The sequence below is a fragment of the Penaeus japonicus genome, unplaced genomic scaffold (genome assembly GCF_977035675.1).
Source record: "Penaeus japonicus unplaced genomic scaffold, GWHDUDI00000001_assembly GWHDUDI00000002, whole genome shotgun sequence".
In the NCBI taxonomy this organism is placed as follows: Eukaryota; Metazoa; Arthropoda; class Malacostraca; order Decapoda; family Penaeidae; genus Penaeus; species Penaeus japonicus.
Genome location: NW_028234404.1, coordinates 3,729,412 through 3,751,022, shown reverse-complemented (window position 1 = coordinate 3,751,022; position 21,611 = coordinate 3,729,412). Strand labels below are relative to the sequence as shown.

The window sequence follows — 21,611 nt, the reverse complement described above, 5'->3', positions numbered from 1 at the left end:
CCTCCTCCTCCTCCTCCTCCTCCTCCTCCTCCTCCTCCTCCTCCTCCTCCTCCTCCTCCTCCTCCTCCTCCTCCTCCTCCTCCTCCTCCTCCTCCTCCTCCTCCTCCTCCTCCTCCTCCTCCTCCTCCTCCTCCTCCTCCTCCTCCTCCTCCTCCTCCTCCTCCTCCTCCTCCTCCTCCTCCTCCTCCTCCTCCTCCTCCTCCTCCTCCTCCTCCTCCTCCTCCTCCTCCTCCTCCTCCTCCTCCTCCTCCTCCTCCTCCTCCTCCTCCTCCTCCTCCTCCTCCTCCTCCTCCTCCTCCTCCTCCTCCTCCTCCTCCTCCTCCTCCTCCTCCTCCTCCTCCTCCTCCTCCTCCTCCTCCTCCTCCTCATCCCCTTCCTCCTCTGCTTCCATCTCTGCCTCCGCCACTGCCTCCTCATCTTCCTCCATATCCTCCTCCTCCTCCTCCTCCTTGTGCACTTCCTCTTCGTCAAGCTCTGTCGTGTCAATGTCCATGGTCAGATCCTTCGGCAGCTGTTTCACGGGCCTCACAAAGTCTGGGTCGAATTTCATCCGGATGATGTCTATGCTAAACTGGTCGAGGCGGTCGAGGAACTGGCAGAGCTGGCCACAAGAGCGGGTGAAGTTGGCGCCATTGAGGCTAAGGTCGGGCGGGTCCTCGAGAGTGAGGTGACCTCGAACCCTCTGCAAACGGATGAGGGACACGTTCTCGGGTTTTGATCGAAAGAGCTCTTGCGTCAGGCTGGCAGGAAGGCAAAGCAGGACGTCTGCCGCCTTGGTAGAGTTGGTGATGGCTTCACTGTAGACCTCTGCAGCGATCTCATGTAAGTCGTCAACTGAGCGTGAACCACCAGCGTTATAAGTGAACACTGATTTGGCAATTCGGTACTTGCGTCCTTCATCAGTCTTGGCAATGACGTTCACACGCCGCAGAAGCAGGAATGTTGGCGGAGTGTACATATTTGAGAAGACAATGTGCATGTTTGTATGTGCGGGCCGCTCCAGAATGTGCTCATGCACCTGGAACATAGTCTTTGTCACACCTCCCTGGTGGAGGAAACCAAACACAATGACACAAAAGATGTTCCACACATGCCACATGGCAAAGATGAAATGTTTGGTGAGCCTCCTCTTGCTTGGTGAGTAAAGGAAGATGTCGTCAGCATGTAGGATGACCAGCGGAATCAGCGTCGGCAGGAGAAACCTCGGCTCTTGGTGCGGAATGAGTGAGAGAGCCATCACGGGGAAGATGAAGCTCAAGAGCAGCATCGTGGCCACGCTGTACACCTTGGGCTTCTTCGAGATCGTGTTGAGGCAAAAGTTAGCCGCATACTTGGAGACTGACCACAGCCCAAGGACCCCAAGAACGCCATGCAGGATAGGCACATTTACAACCAGGTGGAGGTAGTGTGGGTGAAGTCCATGAGTGGCCAGGTTCTCTTCCTTCATGTTGTACATGAGAAAGTTGATGGGTGTCACTGTGAATGAGTTGCTTGTCACGTTCCAGTAGAGGAGCTCTGTAAAGGTGAGTGAGCCGTAGTAGAAGGAGTCAGCCAGCATGCACATCAGAAAGACGGTCACAACACCTGGAAGCAGGCTCATGCAGCGCAAATGGAAATAGGAGAAGTCCAACTCCTTTGTCACAACGCCCCTCTGGAGCCAATAGGCCACAGGAACGAAGGAAAAGGCCAGGAATGTTGGTCTGATGAATACGCCCAAGGTCACCACGGCAGAGATGATGGCACTGTCAACATAATTGTAGGGTGGGAGCTTGCTCTTCATGCGCATTAGCTTCACCTTTTCCTGCATGGTATCAGCTGTCTCATACAAGTCCTTTAGAATGTTTTCCTGTTTCATAACCTTACCACTCTCCACCATGGACTCACATACTCTCCAGTACAAAATGGCAATGAGAATCAGCTCCAGTGAGTTGGAAAATGTCCTCGTGGCATACACAAGCATGATGTAGGAACTGGCAAACACTTCGACACATTGCCACGGCCGGATGTAGCACATCCTGGCTATCCTGTAGATGCAGAAATCCGCTATAAATGACAGTAAAGTCATGTATATCCGGGGGGCCAAGAGAAGCACGCGTGGAGTAAGGATCTCGAAATCAAAATATGAGGCCACAGCTGTTGCATATCGGATGACCACGTACGGCACAGACACGATGGCAGAGAAGGCAACCGAGCGGATGGGAGTCGATGTGTGGAACTCCCATGGCTTCAGCGCATCTATGTCAAGCACGTCACCTGCAGAGGAGAGAGCAGCAAGGGTCAAGCACACTGAAGGTGATCTCATTTTTGTATGTGTGTGTGTGTGTGTGTGTGTGTGTGTGTGTGTGTGTGTGTGTGTGTGTGTGTGTGTGTGTGTGTATGTTCATGTGTGTTTGTGTGTGTTCATGTGTATGTTTGTGTGTGTTTGTGTGTGTTTGTGTGTGCAAGTGTGAGCGCGTCCGTGAGTGTGTGTGTGAGCATGTGTGTGAGCATGTGTGTGAGCATGTGTGTGAGCACGTGCGTGTGCGTGTGGTTGTGCGCGTGGAGACACGTGTTTTATATCAAGTCAAATTCTTTTACTTTTCCATCAAAAGAAGCAAAGCCCTCCCCACCAACCCCAAACACAATACCTACGCGCCATGACCTGTAGACTCTGGTGGAATTCATCAGGGTGGATGTAACCAGTCTGGACAGTCGCCAGATACAACCGAGCTGCAGCCAGCATCCACCAGAAGATGGAACTGTCTGAAATTCTGAGGGGGAAAAAAAACATCAGTTACTGCCATTTGTTATACGTCTCATAAAATAATAATTATAATAAATCTGGAGGGAGGGAGGGAGGGAGGGAGAGGGAGTGGGAGAAAGAAAAAAAGAGAGCGAGAGAGAGGAGAGAGAGGAGAGGGAGAGAGAGGGAGAGGGAGAGGAGGGAGGAGAGAGGGAGAGAGAGAGAGAGAGAGAGAGAGAGAGAGGGAGAGAGAGAGAGAGAGAGAGAGAGAGAGAGAGAGAGAGAGAGAGAGAGAGAGAGAGAGAGAGAGAGAAAGAGAAGGAGAAGGAGAAGGAGAAGGAGAAGGAGAAGGAGAAGGAGAAGGAGAAGGAGAAGGAGAAGGAGAAGGAGAAGGAGAAGGAGAGGGAGAAGGAGAAGGAGAAGGAGAAGGAGAGAGAGAGATAAAGATAGAGATAGAGAGAGAGAGGGAAAGACAGGGAGAGGGAAAGATAAAGATAGAGATAGAGAGAGAGACGGATAGACAGGGATAGGGACTTGGTGGAAAAGGGATAAATTTTTACTGTATGCTAAATAGTCTGAGGTTGACTATATACATTCTAATTTTTAAAGAATTAATTGTTTCAATCTATGACTCAAAACCAGAAATCAGAGATTATTTGATTAAATGTTCTAAACACTTTATATCAACTCATTTAAATTAAAGTAACTCACAATGAACTAAGTCTATGCTCAAAGAGAATTAGGCAACAATTTCTTGATCTGCCAATGACTAAGGGAAAGCACGAGCAATACCTATCATCTGTGTTACTAAATAAAAGCAGACGATTGATTAGTGATATCATTATAATTTTTCAGTATTACTAATACACAACCACAGTACTTGTGATTCCTTTACTTTTGTATCATAAGCCTAAAAATAAAACTCCAGCATGTAAATTCTGGCAATAAAGAACCTTGGACTGGTTCCTTATTTGATGCTAAATCACCAGGGAAGTCTACTACAACCTCCATATCACCGGAACGGAGTGCATCACATCCCTTCATATGTAGCTTCCTGGATGATTAGCAATAGTGGGCTTACTTTTACTTTGCGCAGATTATTTTCTATACCCAGTAATATATATTTTTTTTTTTTTACCATTACATTCTATCCATCTCCACATGTTCTTATTCTGGATAATGAAGTAAATAGTGAAAGAATCTCTATAAATATATTTAAGCATCATCAGTGTATTGCTCTTTTTCTCCAGGAACATAAATATACACATTGTTAACTGAACTGTTCCTCGGGTATCAGTAAACACATGATTCAATTGCCAGTTACACAAAATATGGTTTCTTCATTCCAGAAAACATGCTTGAACTTTATCTCATAGTATGTGCAATGCTTGATAAGTGCAAGCATCTTGAAACTTATAAAATAAATCAAAATTATGTTAGTAAAGTTACCATTAAAAGGGATTTGACGATAAGACGGGGCAATTTTTCTAATTTTGTATATACTTGCATGGTAAGTAACTCCTCTATTAACTAACTTGCAATGACTATTCCATATGAAGTTTTTAACATTTCGTCCCTCAATCTATTGCAAATACTATCTACCATACACCACACGAATATGTGCAAATAAAACCACACCAGGGTATTACTAAACACCACATACAAGTATATACACAACTCGAATTCCTTCACGACAACCAAAAAGTCAAAAAGCGAGTACTAACTTCGCTGGCTTCAGAGCTCTCCTCTCGGCTGATTTGAAGCCCTCGTAGGCCGAAGCCCGAGTCCTGGACCTCTTACGACACTCCATCGAAGAGGAAAGTGGAGGAGGACGTCTGTAAATGGAGCTAGAGGTAAGATATGTGACATAAATCGGACGCGTCACGAAGCATCGACGGGTCCTGTCGAGGTTTGTTTTGGTCTGAGCAATTTGGTCGCTTACACTCCGGATTGATTGGCTCCGGATTGGCTCTAAGATGGATCCACTTTAGGGCGACGGGGAGATATATCGGATCCTAATTATTGTCATGGGTATCTTTTATTTATACTGATTGATATGTCGTGGCTTTGTACCTGTGTATCACTCACACACGGAAATACATACACGCATGCAAAGACACACGCACACACACATACTTAATATAACAATAATGAAAATGATTACAGTATAACACAATAATGACACAACACCATGGAACAGAATAAGCAAAAACAATATAAAGATCTTACTGAAAACAACAACAAGGACAATAAACCCCCATATAGACACTAGCAGAAATAAATAACAACAAAACCCCCATAAAGACACCAAAAATAAATAATAATAATAATAATAACAAAACCCCCATAAAGACACAAAAATGAATAATAATAATATAATAATAATAATCAATAACAACAAAACCCCCATAAAGACACAAAAATGAATAATAATAAGAATAAAAATAATAAATAACAACAAAATCCCCATAAAGACATCAAAAATAAATAATAATAATAATAATAATAATAAATAACACCAAAACCCCGATTACGCTCGTCGCCCTTCAGCTGTTCCCCAGAAGTAAACATGTCTGCGCCGTCGGTGTGGTCTCGGCTGGCTTCGACCACTCAAAAAGCCTTGAATTTGCAGTTTACAAGGTCTGTCTGGACGAGGAAGATTAAGGTTAATATTTATCCTTCGCTGGAAGAAAGATTAGAAGGTGAGAGGAGGTTAATGGTCGTTTATATGAGGTTGAATGAGATGAAGAGAGCTCGACCCGGTGTTATTGTTGTGTGTTTTGGGTGTTTTATGTAATTTTGTTTATTATTTTGCGGCTTGTTGGATGGTAAATGCTTGTAGATGCGTTTGTAGAGAATGTTTAATACTTGAATGGACGCCTAACGTTGATTGCGTAAGCTTTGACCTTACTGACTGACTTTTAAGAACTCGGGATATTCGTTGTTAATTAGTAATAGTGACCTTATCGCCTCCAATAGATAAGGAGAACATGAACTATAGAAGGAGAATTAAAGATCTCTATAGAATGTAGTGGTTAATACCGTCTGTATATTGTGCAATTGCCTTGAGCCTAGGTGTTATTTTAGAGAGAGACGCTTGAAGTATTATAAATTGAAATAATCTACTCTCTTTAGCTTCATTGTAACACTAGAGCGGTTTTGTGCTGGTTTTATTACGTTTAGAACATAGGAATCAGAAGTTTGAAGGACATTATCCATATTATTCTTTCTAATGGTATTGTTTAAAAAATATCATTTTTGTCGTAACATGCCCCCACTTTGCCCACTGCATCGGGTATCACGTGATGGTTTACTACAGTTCTGTTTGGCAGATGACATGTATAAGTCTGGCGAGACTTCATTTAGCTTGTGTTGAGTATTTAGAGCTACGTTCACAAGACTTGTTTTGTCGCATTGCTATGGTTTTATAGATTGTTGTGTTCCTAACATACATAGTAAACTCTGAATTTATACATTTAATGTTAGGCATCCTGAAATTTTCCAAAAATTATTCCAAAGAGGAAATATGTAAATTAGGAATTTAGAATTGCCCTGTTACCACTTGAAACCAGGTATACCCAAAGATTCTTTCTATTTATGTACATTTTTTTTAACTAATTTCTTTCTAAAAGATATATTCTCTGGTAATAATAATTGATGGAGATCGATTCCAGGGTTTGATATTTCCTAGTTTCCTCCGATTCCAAGGGCCTTTTATTATAGCACTATTTCAACTGTAAATTAATGGAGGCTATGTGATATTCTTTTATGGTCGTTAGTCTCCATAGTCTCCATTCTTGTAAAAAGTCTATTGAGAGTGTTTAGCATTGTTGTGTTCCTAATTAATTGTTTACCTGGAATTTATTATTGAAATTCACCTGGAATTTTCCAAAATTTTTCCACTGGCTATGAAAATTAGGAATTTAAGAATTCATGTTATTGAACCTATCAATGATTCTTTATTTCAAGGACGAATATTTTCATCATGGCTTTCTAAAAATATTCCTGGCCATAATTGTGCGCCGGGTTTGGGCATATAGCACTCGATTCCAGCGGCCAGTGCACTAATTCGTAAATAACCAATTCACGATAAATGTAGGCTTATGCGTTTAAACTATCTGGTCTGGTGTTTTGACCTGTGTATTTTGAAATTCCTGAAACAGCTGTGATGCCTTCAGTATTAATGGCAAACATGGCACAATGACAGGTTATTGCCATGTTTCTCTATATCGGTGACCAACAAACCTCCACTATATAAATTCTAGCAAGGTAGAGCTTTGACTAGTTCCTTATCGAAAAACAAGTTGCTAGGGAGGTCCACAAACTACATCTATAATTTACATCCATAACTTTTCAGAGCTTGACCACACAAGGGAGGATCCAGATCTGTACGCGCCAGTGGACATAGGTCTACCAGAGAGAAAACTCTCGCGCAAGAAGCAGCTCGGTCAGCGTCTGGACCACGTCAAGGCTATCAGACGCAATGCAGAGCTAGAGAGGGAAGCGCGGAACCATTCACGTAAGTCAGCTGTTTGGGCGAAGAAAAAAAAATTATGTTCATCTTAGTATTATTTTGTTTTGTTTTTGAAAAGTTCATAGTAAGATTTTATTGTTATTATTTACCATTGATATATATTTTCTGATGAAGAGTCTTTTTAGTTGCACTTCAAGAATATTTTTGAGGTTGTGAGAGAATTGTTATTAGTGCTCTGACTGGTTAGGATTTGATATGAAAAAACATAGCAAATGAAATATTAGTTAGTGCTGGGGACAACAGTAACTACAGTAAGTAGTTTTATCACATGTCTTCTTTTCGTACATAGTAACTTTTCATTTGCATCAGATTTTTATTCACAAATAGGGAATAACAGATTTTAGGTCTGAATTTCGGCTTCCTAGCTTCATGCACAAATGCAAACATCCATGCCAAGGTTTTCAGGCACTCATACATTCATATATACACAACTATCTAGGTAGATAGATAGATCAATATATGATTTTGCATTTTTCATTTCTTTTCAGTGACTTTGAACCTGGACACAGTGAACAGTGAATGGGAGAAGGCAAGTGCTGCCCACCACATCTCGACTCTTGCTGAACACTACGGAATCTTTGGTGATCTCTTTGGGAAGTATGCGTACTTCCGTCCTCGCGTCCCGTTGACTGTCAGCTACGACTATGACGAAGAAACTGAGTCGCCTGTCTATAGGGGCAACATCTTGAAGCCAAAAGAGGTTTGGTTGGAGTGGATTGTGTTTGTGAAGCAGATTTTTTCTCTCTCTCTCTCTCTCTCTCTCTCTCTCTCTCTCTCTCTCTCTCTCTCTCTCTCTCTCTCTCTCTCTCTCTCTCTTTTCTTTTTTTCTTTCTCCATAGAGGAATGTTTTCATCATATATTTTGTTTGCCAATAGTTCTTTTATTGAGAATTCAGATCTGATGTTATTTATGTACATTCAAGAAGAAGATACTGAAGTACATAAGGAAAACAAGCGTGAAACAAAAATACAGATAATGAATAACCTCTACAGGCCACAGCAGAGCCAAAGGTCCAGTTTGAGAGTTCACCCGACGACCTTTGGACGCTGATCTTGACAAACCCGGATGGGAATCTCTATGATAACGACAAAGAATGTCTCCACTGGTTTGTGTAAGTATATTGACATGAACATGGAAAAAGAGGGTAATCAGAAATTACTATCTTCACAATGCAAGACAATACTCTTTTATCTTTAGTATGCAGTGAGTATTTAGCTTTTTGATGGAGAGTATTTTATTAACCTTTTGCGTACAGGTGTCATGACTTGCATGATGCAGGAGCTCTGGCCTGATGAGGAGCATCATAACGTACATGATTTTCGGGGATTTTGGATCGCTGTGTTATTTTATTGTGCTAAAAGTAATGAGGGAGTGATGATGACAATTGTAGACATAATTACTCTAATTGTTGTAATATTAAGCAAAATGGGTTTCACCTAACATCCAAAACATAGATGGCACCACTTTCTTCTAGCACCAGCAGGAGAGAGAACCTTGAATGGCACTCATCCACAGTCCCTAGCAAGCACTATCTTTATAGAACGATGACACACAGCATGCTCTAAAGCGAGGGCTGTACGCCCGATTACCTGGTTCACCGGCCTTGACCAAACATCTCTTCCCTGGCGTCTGACCCAAAAAACACTAAACATGATAGCAAGTCAACCAGCGCGAATGGGTTAAATCTTCCCACTCTCTTTCAGTCACTCATTATAAAACTAGAGCCAATTTTGTTGGTATTTTTTTTGTGTGTGCGTTTTATTATGTTTAGAGACTTATATGTGTCATATCACAGGCTCTATCAATGCTGCAGTTGACTAAGATTGTAGTATATGATCCATATCAGTTCATTATTTTCTTAATGCTCAGTGCGATAGAAGTATTGCTGTATTATAGGAGGATAAAAAGCAACTTTATTTTTTCTTATTTTTGTTCTGTCATGAATCGATATGAAGTGTATAACTGCCTACAATGAATATAACATGAAGAGGTAGGAAAGAGGAAGGAAACCTGTGCTTATGACTGTGAGTGCCACAGTAAAGGTCATACATATTGGCACAGGAGCATATTTTAGACACTGGGTATGGTTTGAGTTAACTTCTCGTTCTGCCTGCACATCCTTCATCGGTGGTACTTTAGAGTAAGAGGTCATCAACTTGCTGTTTGCCATCGCTCTCTAAAGATAGTGCCTGCTAGTGACTGTGGATGAGTGCCATTCAAGGCTCTCTCTCCTGCTGGTGCTAGAAGAAAGTGGTGCCATCTAGGTTTTGGGTGTTAGGTTTGCTCAGTATTATGGTAATTATAGTAATTATGACTGCAATTGCCATTATCACTCACTCATTACTCATAGCACAATAAAATAGCACAGTGATCCAAAATCCCGGAATGTCATGTATCTCATGACGCCCGCATCATGTATGTCATGAAACCTGTCCGCAGTGGGTTAAGAAGCCTTTTACTTGCTAAGAGTAGTATGTAGGGAATTAGGAAGGGCATGTCACATACCTTTGGTAAGAATTTATGGATTAAATCATTTTTAGAGCAATTCATATGAACAAAGGAGGATTGTTGTGTTGTCACGTGGATGAAAAGTGGAGTCGTTTGAGATGATTTCTTGTTTTAGAAATCGTCATAGATTTTTCCATTTCTCTTTCTCTCGTTCTTTCTTTTCTTGAGTCCAATGCAAATTTTCCAGCGGCAACATACAGGGAGGGAAGCTGGAGACGGGAGACATTGTGTGTGACTACCTCCAGCCCTTCCCCCCGAGAGGCACCGGCTACCACAGATATGTGTTCGTGCTCTATAAACAGGAGAAGAGGATCGACTTCTCAGAGTTGAAGAAGGAGCATCCTTGGTGAGTTGATCTTCGTTCTTTCTTTCTTTTATTCTTTCTCTCTTTCTTTCTTTCCCTCTCAGTAATTGTTGAAATAGCAAGCTTGGGGGCACAAGCTTGGAGGGAGGGAGGGGGGGGGGGGGATGGGAGATAATTACTCATAACAGGTAATGAAAATGTGAAAGAAGGTGAAAAGCTGGAAATCCCAAGCAAGTGTTTGTATTTCAACCCTGAAAGACTGAAAGTCTGTGGTTCTCTCTTGTTCCGCTAGCCACAGATAATCCTGAATATTCAGTTTTCACAGGGGCAACTTTGGGCCTTGATGCTTTGAAGAGTTTGATTTTACACAAGAATGAAGGTCTCATACCCAATGTATATAAGTGAAAATGAGAAAAATTATTTAAAAAACAACAAAAAAAAAGTCAAAAACATATAAAGCAATGAATCACGTATTTAGCATAACTTCTAATACAACAAAACGTGTAATTTTATTTATGTATAGAAGACAATAATACACAAAAAGAATGGCACAAAGATCTCAGCTATACCAGTAGGTGACTGTTTAAAAGGAAGAGGAAAAGGCCTTAAACAAAAGGGGGATAGGAGGTGGCCTGGCCTAATGGGAGGGGGCATTAGGGGGGGGGAGGATTGAATAGGATACAGGAGATGGCCCAGGGTGGATGGTGACGGTGGATGACTTCCGTGTCCTTAAGACCAGTGGAAATGTGGTAGACAGTACCGGATTTACTCGTTTTTGTCCCATCCACACCTAAAGAGAGGTGGGTAAACAGCCCTCCACTTTTCAAAAGCTGAGGATTATTTGGGAGGAAGAGCCACCCCTAGGGACACAGGAGAAGACCAGTGGGTATGGTGATAGGGGAGGGATAGCTTTTTGTAGCCTTGAGGCTGTGAAAGAAAGATAGTATCAATGTGCCGGTTTATCTCCACTATCATCCCTTCCACACCAAAATAAAGTAAGGAAAACTTCCTGCTGGTTTTTAACAGCTGGGGCTCTGTTGGGGTGACTTGGCTATTTGAAAAGTGAACAAGCAAAGCCAAGCTCTCCTATTTTAAATCAGATGGGGAGTGAAAAAATGAAAAACACGACCCAAAACTTGTATTGAGAATAACAGAGAAAGCTGAAGATTTGATAGTGTGTAATTTTGGACACTTCTCAGCATCATGCACACCTAATTTAAATATTCTGCAGTAGTAGTAATAATAAGTATACATAATTTACAGTGTGAGGTATATAGAAAACAGTCTACCATTTGTTTATGTAGTTATTCACTAATTATTGTATGCAACAATTCCTACCTCAATGCAATGAATCTTATCTTATTTCACTATGTCATCTATAAGTTTGGGTCATGTTCAATACTTTTTTACATTTTTTCCTCCAATATAGGAGTGTAATCCCCTCAGTCTCATCTACCAACTGGGATTGTCAAAATTTGTCACTCGATGGTTATGTTTACACGAAGGAGCAAGATACACACTTGCCAGAAAAGTGGATAGTTCTTGCTGTTATTGTATTTAAAGTTTATGTATTATTTGTGGGTTTTAACCTTTCTCAGTCTCTTCAACATCTTCTGGAACTTCGGACAGAGGATTTTTAATATTCTGTTATATTGCTCTTCCTTTTTTATCTGCTCCTCCCTCCCTTCTTCTTTCACCTTGCATCTATCTATCCAGTCTCTCTGTTCTGATAGTACTAATAGTGTCGAAGACCTTCATCAGTAAATTAGACTTACTATTACAGAAATACACCACAACTTCAAAAAATTACCGGAAAAAAAGAAGGACCTTCGATAGTTTAACATGCCCATTACCCAGCTTTCTTGTTCTTCATGTTCTTCACCAGTCATATTTCTTCTCTCTACAGTTTGCTGCTGAAGGAGCGGTCGTTCTCCACCCTGGACTTCTACCGCCAGATGCAAGACGAAGTGACTCCCGCAGGCCTAGCTTGGTTCCAGGCCGACTGGGACTCCTCACTCACGGACTTCTTCCACGACACGCTCAGTGAGTTGTGCGATTGATAATTTCCTACTTACTTACTTACTTACTTACTTACTTACTTACTTACTTACTTACTTACTTACTTACTTACTTACTTACTTACTTACTTACTTACTTACTTACTTACTTACTTTCTTACTTACTTACTCACTCACTTACTTTCTTACTTACTTACTTACTCACTTACTTACTTACTCACTTACTTACTTACTTACTAACTTACTCACTTACTAACTTACTCACTTACTTACTTACTTACTCCCTCACTCACTTACTTTCTTACTCACTTACTTACTAACTTACTTACTCACTTACTCACTTACTTACTTACTTACTTACTCACTTACTTATTTTCTTACTTACTTACTCACTTTCTTACTTACTTACTCACTTACTTACTTTCTTACTTACTTGATTACTTTCTTACTTACTTGATTACTCTCTTACTTGCTTAATTACTTTCTGACTTACTTGATTACTTTCTGACTTACTTACTTACTTACTTACTTACTTACTTACTTACTTACTTACTTACTTACTTACTTACTTACTTACTTACTTACTTACTTACTTACTTACTTACTTACTTACTTACTTACTTACTTACTTACTTACTTACTTACTTACTTACTTACTTACTTACTTACTTACTTACTTACTTACTTACTTACTTACTTACTTACTTACTTACTTACTTACTTACTTACTTACTTACTTACTTACTTACTTACTTACTTACTTACTTACTTACTTACTTACTTACTTACTTACTTACTTACTTACTTACTTACTTACTTACTTACTTACTTACTTACTTACTTACTTACTTACTTACTTACTTACTTACTTACTTACTTACTTACTTACTTACTTACTTACTTACTTACTTACTTACTTACTTACTTACTTACTTACTTACTTACTTACTTACTTACTTACTTACTTACTTACTTACTTACTTACTTACTTACTTACTTACTTACTTACTTGCTTAGTTACTTACTTACTTACTTCCTTATTTACTTACTTACTTACTTACTTACTTACTTACTTACTTACTTACTTACTTACTTACTTACTTACTTACTTACTTTCTTACTTACTTACTTACTTACTTACTTACTTACTTACTTACTTACTTACTTTCTTACATACTTACTTACTTTCTTACATACTTACTTTTTTACATACTTACTTACTTTCTTACATACTTACTTTCTTACATACTTACTTACTTTCTTACATACTTACTTTTTTACATACTTACTTACTTTCTTACATACTTACTTACTTCCTTACATACTTACTTACTTTCTTACATACTTACTTACTTCCTTACATACTTACTTACTACTTACTTACTTACTTACTTACTTACTACTTACTTACTACTTACTTACTTACTTACTTACTTACTTACTTACTTACTTACTTACTTACTTACTTACTTACTTACTTACTTACTTACTTACTTACTTACTTACTTACTTACTTACTTACTTACTTACTTACTTACTTACTTACTTACTTACTTACTTACTTACTTACTTACTTACTTACTTACTTACTTACTTACTTACTTACTTACTTACTTACTTACTTACTTACTTACTTACTTACTTACTTACTTACTTACTTACTTACTTACTTACTTACTTACTTACTTACTTACTTACTTACTTACTTACTTACTTACTTACTTACTTACTTACTTACTTACTTACTTACTTACTTACTACTTACTTACTTACTTACTTACTTACTACTTACATACTTACTACTTACTTACTTACATACTTACTACTTACTTACTTACTACTTACTTACTTACTTACTACTTACTTACTTACTTACTACTTACTTACTTACTTACTACTTACTTACTTACTTACTACTTACTTACTTACTACTTACTTACTACTTACTTACTTACTTACTTACTTACTACTTACTTACTACTTACTTCCTTCCTTATTTCCTTCCTTCCTTCCTTCCTTATTTCCTTCCTTACTTACTTCCTTCCTTACTTATTTACTTCCTTCCTTACTTATTTACTTCCTTCCTTCCTTACTTACTTACTTACTCACTTACTTCCTTACTTATTTCCTTCCTTCCTCACTTCCTTACTTACTCCCTTACTTACTTACTCATTTCCTTCCTTCCTTCCTTACTTACTTACTTACTCATTTCCTTCCTTCCTTCCTTACTTACTTACTTACTTACTTACTTACTTCCTTCCTTCCTTCCTTCCTTCCTTCCTTCCTTCCCTTCTTACTTCCTTCCCTCCTTCCTTCTCTCCCTCCTTCCCTCCTTCCCTTCCTTCCCTCCCTCCTTCCTTCCCTCCTTTCCTTCCTTCCCTCCTTCCTTCCCTCCCTCCTTCCTTCCCTCCTTCCTTCCTTCCCTCCTTCCTTCCCTCCTTCCTTACTTCCTTCCTTCCCTCCTTCCTTCCTTCCCTCCTATATTACTTCTTTCCCTCCTTCCCTCTCCCCTTCTCTCCTATATTACTTCCTTCCCTCCTTCCTTCCTCCCTTTATCTACTTACATTTGAATAGAGATAGACCTATAGATGTTACCAATATCATTTTCTCCTCTAGATATTTGGACATGCACCGTGACCGGAAGCAGATCAACAAGGAGATCCTTCTGAAGAGGCTGAAGAACATCAATCCTCTGGAGCGCGAACCACCTGTCCACCCCTTCCCCGCAGCCCTGCCCATCAACCCCGAACTGACGTCGTGGGAGAAGAAGGAAATCAAGAGGGAACGCATCGGGGCTGGGAAATATTACGACCTCTACAGGGGCTCGAACAGGCCCAAGGCGTAGGAGGGTCGGGATGTGCCGGAGTACATCACGTTTCCACTTGCCAGATACAAGGTGGATCCTCTACGTGTCCAGACAGAGTGGAACTACCCAGGGTTGTTGCCAGGGTAGATTTTGAGCAGTTTCCGTGGACCCAGGAAACATTACTGACTATGCTAGGGGGACAGGGAAGAAAAACACGCAAGGAAGAGACCCCCTAATTTTCTCTCTCTCTCTCTCTCTCTCTCTCTCTCTCTCTCTCTCTCTCTCTCTCTCTCTCTCTCTCTCTCTCTCTCTTTTTTAACTGAGTGGTCCTCCCTCTGTGGTTGTTGAAGCATGGTCTCATAACAGCTGGAAGGGTAATGCAGTTAGTTAAATTATACTTGAATCTGTATATATTCATGTAGATATTTGCCTGCAGATACAGCAGTATGTAAGGCATCCTTGTTTAAACTTTATTTTCTGTACATTTGTTTTGTATTTAATGAAAATACAATGTTGAACAATATCACTTGTTTTATTGTTTTGTGTTGCTTGTGTAATCCTATGTTGGAGATTTTATTGTTTTTTTGAGCTTCCTAAATTATGTACAAAATTGATCTTGGGAAATATAAAATTGTATATGAAACTGTATATAAATGTAAATATAGTTGAGGTCAGTTATACGTACATGGAAAATGATCAGTACCAATGTGAAGGTTAATTGACTGGGGAATTTCTAATTTCTAAAGTATTTTTTTCTTTTTTTTGTCTATGAATGCATTAGGAAAGGGTTTATTTTCTTTAAACTTTTTGTTTTTTTATGTTCATTATGTTTATGTTATTGAGATATCTTTTTCTTCTCATTAATATACAGAGTTGTACAGTTAAACATCCTGCCTTTATTTAAATAAAGAAAATAAGCAACTATACTGCACAAACACTCCACAAGTATCTAATCTTACTAAGCTTCTGTATTGCCAAGAGCTTTTAAACTGTCAAGGTGTTTAGTATTTCCAGAATATTATGGATTTTATCATTCATTAATATCTATATTGTATGTTTTTTTTGTCATTTATTTTTCATTCTCTTCTCTCTCTCTTCCCTTTTTTTCTTTTCCTCGTCTATTATGTTTTTATATATCTGTGTATGTGTTTATTTCTTCAGACATTTTTTTGGATGACGGAAACTTGTGAATCTGCTTTTCTTTGTTAATATTTCTGTGTGTTGTTGAGTAAACACTTGAATTGCAAGGTTCAAGCGAGGAAAGTAAAGTGCTCGCTCTTTCTGTATCAGCCCACCCTTGCCCTCGCTTGCTCGTTGCCTTCTGGACACATTAATAGGTCACAGTGTTTAATAGCTTCATGCATCACACAGCCTAACATTTATTAAGACCCATGGTTACATTCTATCTTTATTCATATTGCTAGTGGTAGCCAAGGACAGATCCATGGTGTAATTAAGGGTTTAAACACATATCGTTTCCTGTCATTATTTTTTGCAGGAAATGACATTTTGAGTCTGATAGTATAAATGATATTTCTTTGCTGTGTAATATATCTTGACAGTTAATTTCTTTCTTAGTCTGCAAGCGATTCATCTTTTGATTTACATTTATTATGTAGATGTCACAATTTCAGTTTTCGTTGATATGATATTTCAAAGTGCATGATTGCATATTTTCCGTGTTTTCTACGTCGATACTGTAGGGGAATCCAGTTAATTAAAGATGAGTTTATTCCAGACATTTATTTTGATAAAATTGGAGTACACTTAGAAGTTTAGTTAAAGCTTGAAATAGCCAAAAATATGACTTCTTTGCAAGACGAAATATATACCACAGGAAAATAGTGCACATACGTCCCTCAGAACAAATATATATTACAGTATTTCTTATTTACAATTCAATATAGTATACAACAGTAATAGGTAAATAGTTTATATACAAAAAATATACATCGCTTTACCTCATACAACAGGAAAATATTTTTTTTTCTTTTCATTCATGCATAAGTGTGTCTATTAACTTAATATTAGACAACAGTTCTCACTTGGCAAGCCTTAGCTAACTAAAGGGTTAGTTTTGACTTCAGAATAACAGGACTTGTTTCATTATGTATATATCAATTATATATATATATTTATAATTATTTCAGTATTTGTTTGAATACTTATTAGTAAAATATATTACTAAACCATGCAACACAAATAAAAAATATCAATATCATATAGGCACTTGGAATATGCATAGTATTTATAAATTTCTGTGGAAGGAAGACCATGTGATTTGCAACTTGAAGGAGAAGTCTGACTGGTCTTTAGTTTTCATTCTGCAATCTCAAGTGCAGAAGTGTGCATTAAGGTTATATTACCTTAACAACCTTCTAAGTTTTTGGGCTTCAGATTACTGACAGCTTATTTTTTGATACACCAATGCGATCAATATATTAATTTTTTTGATAAGAGTTTTTCCATTTATATTACAGAAAGTGGATATATACATGTAGATATATGAATGAACATCTTACAATAAAACATTTATGAAATATAATGTATATGCCATATATTTATATATATATATATATATATATATATATATATATATATATATATATATATATATATATATATATAGTAAAAGGATATGTATAACTGATCCTATGACACAAAAACTCCGAATTTCACCATATGATCCAATTGCATTCATAACTAGAGCAATAATGCTTATATCGTTGACAGGACTCCATAAACGTAAATAGGTAACCTGCTCCTTTTACGCTATCCATTTGAGAGTAGTTCTGCTATGTCAAGGAGCGATTCTCAGGCATAAACAAGAAACGAAAGAGTGACACACTATTTCCTTTGGGATTTTTGTACATAGAGCTCCGTCTCTTCTGGAAGTAATTTTGCTTTGGTCCTTCCACCTTGACAGGTTACTAACTTTTAGCACTGACACTTGTCTTTGAAAGTTTATGTATATATATATATGTACATAAAAGAAAATGTTTTTTGTATTCTGTTTTCGTGTAAACTAACGGTTCTGTTCTTCGCTCATTCATTTTTTTTTTCTTTCTTTCTTTCAACCAAGTCACAAAGTCGGATATCTTTTCGTTGCAAACCCCAAATACTGAAAACTTTTCGTTGCAAGCCCAAAATACCGATATTTTTTTCGTTGCTGATGTCTTTTCGTTGCAAATTCCAACACTGATGTCCCTTTGTTGCAAACCCCAACCAAACACATCCTTTCGTTGCAAATCAATAAACACCGATATCATTTCATTGCAAAACCCAAACACTAATGTCCTTCCGTTGCAAACTCGAAACACCAATATCCTTTCGTTGCAAACCCCCCCCCCCCCAAAAAAAAAAAAAAAAAAAAAAAAAAAAACACTGCTGTCCTTCCGTTACACTAGCTTCACGAGAGCGATCGATCCTTCTCATCAAAGATGAATTTAATAACTCGACCTCAAGACGCATACGAACATTAAACCGAACTCCACACCGCAGCCCCGCACATCGAGGGATTCTTCTGCCGGTCAACACTCGCTCTCCTGCTGGATCGGAGACAGAGACTCACTCGCCGACTTCGAACTCGCTGAGGAGGTCGGCAGGGGCTCGGAGGAGGACGGACTCGCCTCGCTCGCTTCCTCTGCTTCCTCTTTCAGCTCTGCTTGCTGTTGTTCCTGCTGCTGTTGTTGTTGTTGTTGCTGTTGTTGCATGAGCAATCGTTGCTGTAGCTGCAGTTGCTGTCGGTTAGGTTAGATGGGTTAGGTATTTGTCATGAATTTAGAAATGGATTAAGAAGAAAGAAGATCTATTTTAACTACTGAATTTATTTAGTTTCATTGATTTATTCATTTGTTTATAGTTTATACCTTTCTGGCAATGGTAGTTATGAATCAGATTAAGAAGAATGAGTTACGAGTGGTTATGTTGGCGTTATACCTTGGCGTTGGCGAGCGCCTGGTGCCGGTAGTGGGACGCCAGGAGCTCGAGCGACGCCAGGTAGGCCGCGGTGGACGAGGCCGAGCTCTGCTTCTCCGTCTGCTGCCTCTGCTCCTCCCGGCGGACGGGCGAGGGGGACCGAGACCCTCGGGAGGCCTGCGGGCGCGCCGTGGGCGTGACGGAGGGGCGCGGGAGGGACAGGCTGTGCGTGCGGAGAGCGGGTCTGGGGCGCGGGAGCACGGCGGTGCGCCCGTCCCAGGGCGGCCCCTGAAGCGTCTTGCGAATCACGTCGACGACCCTGGGTGCCGTGGAGGGCGCGCCGCCGCCCGCGCCGCCGCCCGCGCCGCCGCCCGCGCCGTCGTGCGGCCGCGTCGCGTGCACCAGCACCGGGTTGATGGCCTCCGTGAGCAGCATGACGTTCTCCGTGAGGGCGGCGAGGCCGAACACGTCCTCGTAGAGCGGCAGCGGCGCCGTCCTGCGGTGCACGGGCACCAGCAGGCCGCCCTGGCTGCTCACGAGCGCCGCGGCGTCGGACATGTGGCGCAGGCGCAGCGGCTTGGGCGGCCGCGGCGGCGGGCGGTCCACGCTGTGCAGCGGCGGCGTCCGGCCGCTCGCCGCGTCGCCCTTGTTGATCTCGATGACGGTGACGTTGGCGTCGCCGCAGCGCCGCTCGTCCTCGTCGCTGGGCGCGGCGGACGACGACGCGGGCGACGGCGGCCCCGAGTGCGGCGGCGACGGCTCCTTGCTGCTCACTTCCGGCGACGAGTAGCCCGACGACGACGACGAGCCGTCGATCGGCGGCGCCTCCTGCGGCTCCTCGCGCCGGCCGCCCTTGGGCCAGCGGTCCGCCGGCGGCGCCCGCGGCGGCTTGGCGATGGCCGGCGCCGTGGCGTCGGTGCGGTATCGCGGCGCGACGCTGAGGTTGGTCTGGGCGCAGGAGGCGCGGCGCCGCACCGGGCGGTAGGCCTCCGTCTGGCAGCCGGCCGTGCGGAAGGACGGCACGCGGAGCACGATCTTGTTGCGCTGCAGCTCGCCGCGCGGGAGCCTCTCCAGCAGCGCCCGCGAGTCCTCCAGCGCCTCGCGGTGGGCGACCTCGTACTTGCTGGGCTTCGTGGGCGGCTTCGGGCCCTTCTTGAGGATGCCCTTCGGCGCCCTCGCGTCCGTCGCCTTCACGCTCTCCGCGATGTTCTCGTCAGACTTGGTGGCGCGCAGGAGCGGCGGCGCGCCGTGGTCCAGGATGTTGGTGAGGACCTCCTCCAGGCGGCGCAGGTTGGCCGCGCTGTCGCCCTCGGCGCGCTTGCGCTCGGGCTTCGCGGGGACGGCGTGCGGTGCGGGGCCCGGCCGCGCGAGCGTCATGTTCTTGTCGGCGAGGCGCGGCGGCTTCTCCAGCAGCGACGAGCGCGGCGGCTTCCGCACCTCGGGCCTCGGCGGCTTCGCGGCGTCCGGCTTCGGCGGCTTGGCGCTCTCGGGCTTCGGGGGCTTCCGGTCCTGTTGGCGCGTGAGCGAGGCTTCCCGCGAGGACTCACCGTCGGAGTGGAGTGGCAGGATGTTCCGCGGCTGCGGCGCGGGCCGCTTGCGCGTGTTCTTGATGTTCTCCTCGATGACCGGCAGCGGCAGAGCGCGCTCGAGCGCCGTCACCCTCTTGGCGATGCCCGGGTGCGCGTCGCGAAGCAGGCTCTCCGTCCGCACCGGCGGCTCGGGCACGACCTCCACGCCGCCGTCCCTCGCGCTCTCCAGGGCCTGCGCGTCCTCGTGGCGGTGCGCGGCGGCGGCGGCGCTGGAGGCCTCATGGGTCGGGGGGAGGTCCCCCCCGTAGTCGTCGTCGTCGTAGTCGTGCTGCGCCTGGTGGATGAGGGGCGTGGTCTGCAGCTTGGGCTTGGGCTTGATGGGGGGCGGCGGCGCCGGGCCCTTGGGCTTGACCACGCGCGCCGTCGGCCTGTTGACGGGGCCGAAGGACGTGAGCACCTTCTTGCCGTCGAGCAGCCGCTCCTGGACGCTGGCGGTGCGGTGGATGGTCGCGGCGAGGCCCCCGCCGGGGGGGAACTCCTGGAAGGACGACACGAGGCTCTGCTCGGACATGCTCCTGTCGCGCGGGAACGTCCCGACCTCGATCACGGGCCCCGAGTCCAGGTCGTCGAGCGAGCACGCGTGGAACTTGCGGCTGAGCGTGGCGGCGCCCGAGTCCTCGCCCAGGAGGAGCCGCCCGCTCACCGAGTTCGAGCGGTGGATGCGGCGGGCGTTGGGCCGCGCGTAGTGCGACGACAGCGTGTTGAACGGCAGCTCGGGGCACACGACGGGGCTCGGCCGCGCCGGGTACACGTCGGGGACGCTGGCGTCTCGCCGCACCGCGAAGCTCTGCGCCCGCTGCGGCCTCTGGTGGACGCGGGCGTAGCGCGGCGTGACGAAGGACGCGTGGCGGGCGGGCGGGCGTCGGGAGCCGTCGGGAAAGTCCGAGAGGAGGTCGAGCCCCATCGGGTAGAGGGCCGTCGGGTTCTTATCTTCCTCGGGATGGTAGACCCAGGCGGAGGAGCCGGCCGGGTCGGGCAGCGCCAGCACGTCCTCGATGGCCGGCGACGCGTCAGGACCCTCCTGCGGACACGACAACCTCGTTACCCAAGCCGGGGACAGGGGGCAGGCTCCGAGGGGGGAGGGAGGGGGGGCTAGTGCATGTGGGGGGCTTTGGGGTCAAGCCTGGCCTCGGGATGGGGACTGATATGGCCATGGACGAGCAATGATTTCCCAGTGAAGTATTTGAGTGTTCAGTGTCAATGATAAATCAA

At 43.3% G+C, this 21,611-nt stretch overlaps 3 protein-coding genes across 4 annotated transcripts in view; 1 reads left to right on the top strand and 2 right to left on the bottom strand.

Moving 5' to 3' along the window:
* Window positions 1-361: 361 nt before the first annotated feature.
* On the bottom strand, window positions 362-4,653 carry PIG-Z (phosphatidylinositol glycan anchor biosynthesis class Z; the record flags this gene model as incomplete). Its single annotated transcript, XM_043026831.2, has 3 exons — window positions 4,447-4,653; window positions 2,632-2,750; window positions 362-2,253 (listed from the first exon to the last, which is right to left on the bottom strand). Coding segments are annotated over exons 1-3 (2,097 nt in total), but the record flags the coding sequence as incomplete, so codon positions are not given.
* A 607-nt stretch (window positions 4,654-5,260) lies between these two features.
* Window positions 5,261-15,073, top strand: mRpL38 (mitochondrial ribosomal protein L38). The gene is made up of 7 exons (XM_086546024.1): window positions 5,261-5,424; window positions 7,080-7,241; window positions 7,745-7,956; window positions 8,249-8,367; window positions 9,952-10,110; window positions 11,975-12,115; window positions 14,661-15,073. The coding sequence occupies exons 1-7, from the start codon at window positions 5,292-5,294 to the stop codon at window positions 14,929-14,931; spliced, it is 1,197 nt and encodes a 398-aa protein (XP_086402150.1). The 5' UTR covers window positions 5,261-5,291; the 3' UTR covers window positions 14,932-15,073.
* A 1,547-nt stretch (window positions 15,074-16,620) lies between these two features.
* The window catches only part of LOC122259878 (uncharacterized), a 172,567-nt gene continuing 167,576 nt past the window's right edge, over window positions 16,621-21,611 (bottom strand). For both annotated transcript variants that reach the window (XM_086546008.1, XM_043026832.2), the window contains 2 exons: window positions 18,832-21,420; window positions 16,621-18,632 (listed from right to left, as the gene is read on the bottom strand). In XM_086546008.1, coding sequence (XP_086402134.1) covers window positions 18,423-18,632; window positions 18,832-21,420 — 2,799 coding nt within the window. In that variant the 3' untranslated portion in view covers window positions 16,621-18,422. The remainder of the gene's footprint in view (window positions 18,633-18,831; window positions 21,421-21,611) is intronic.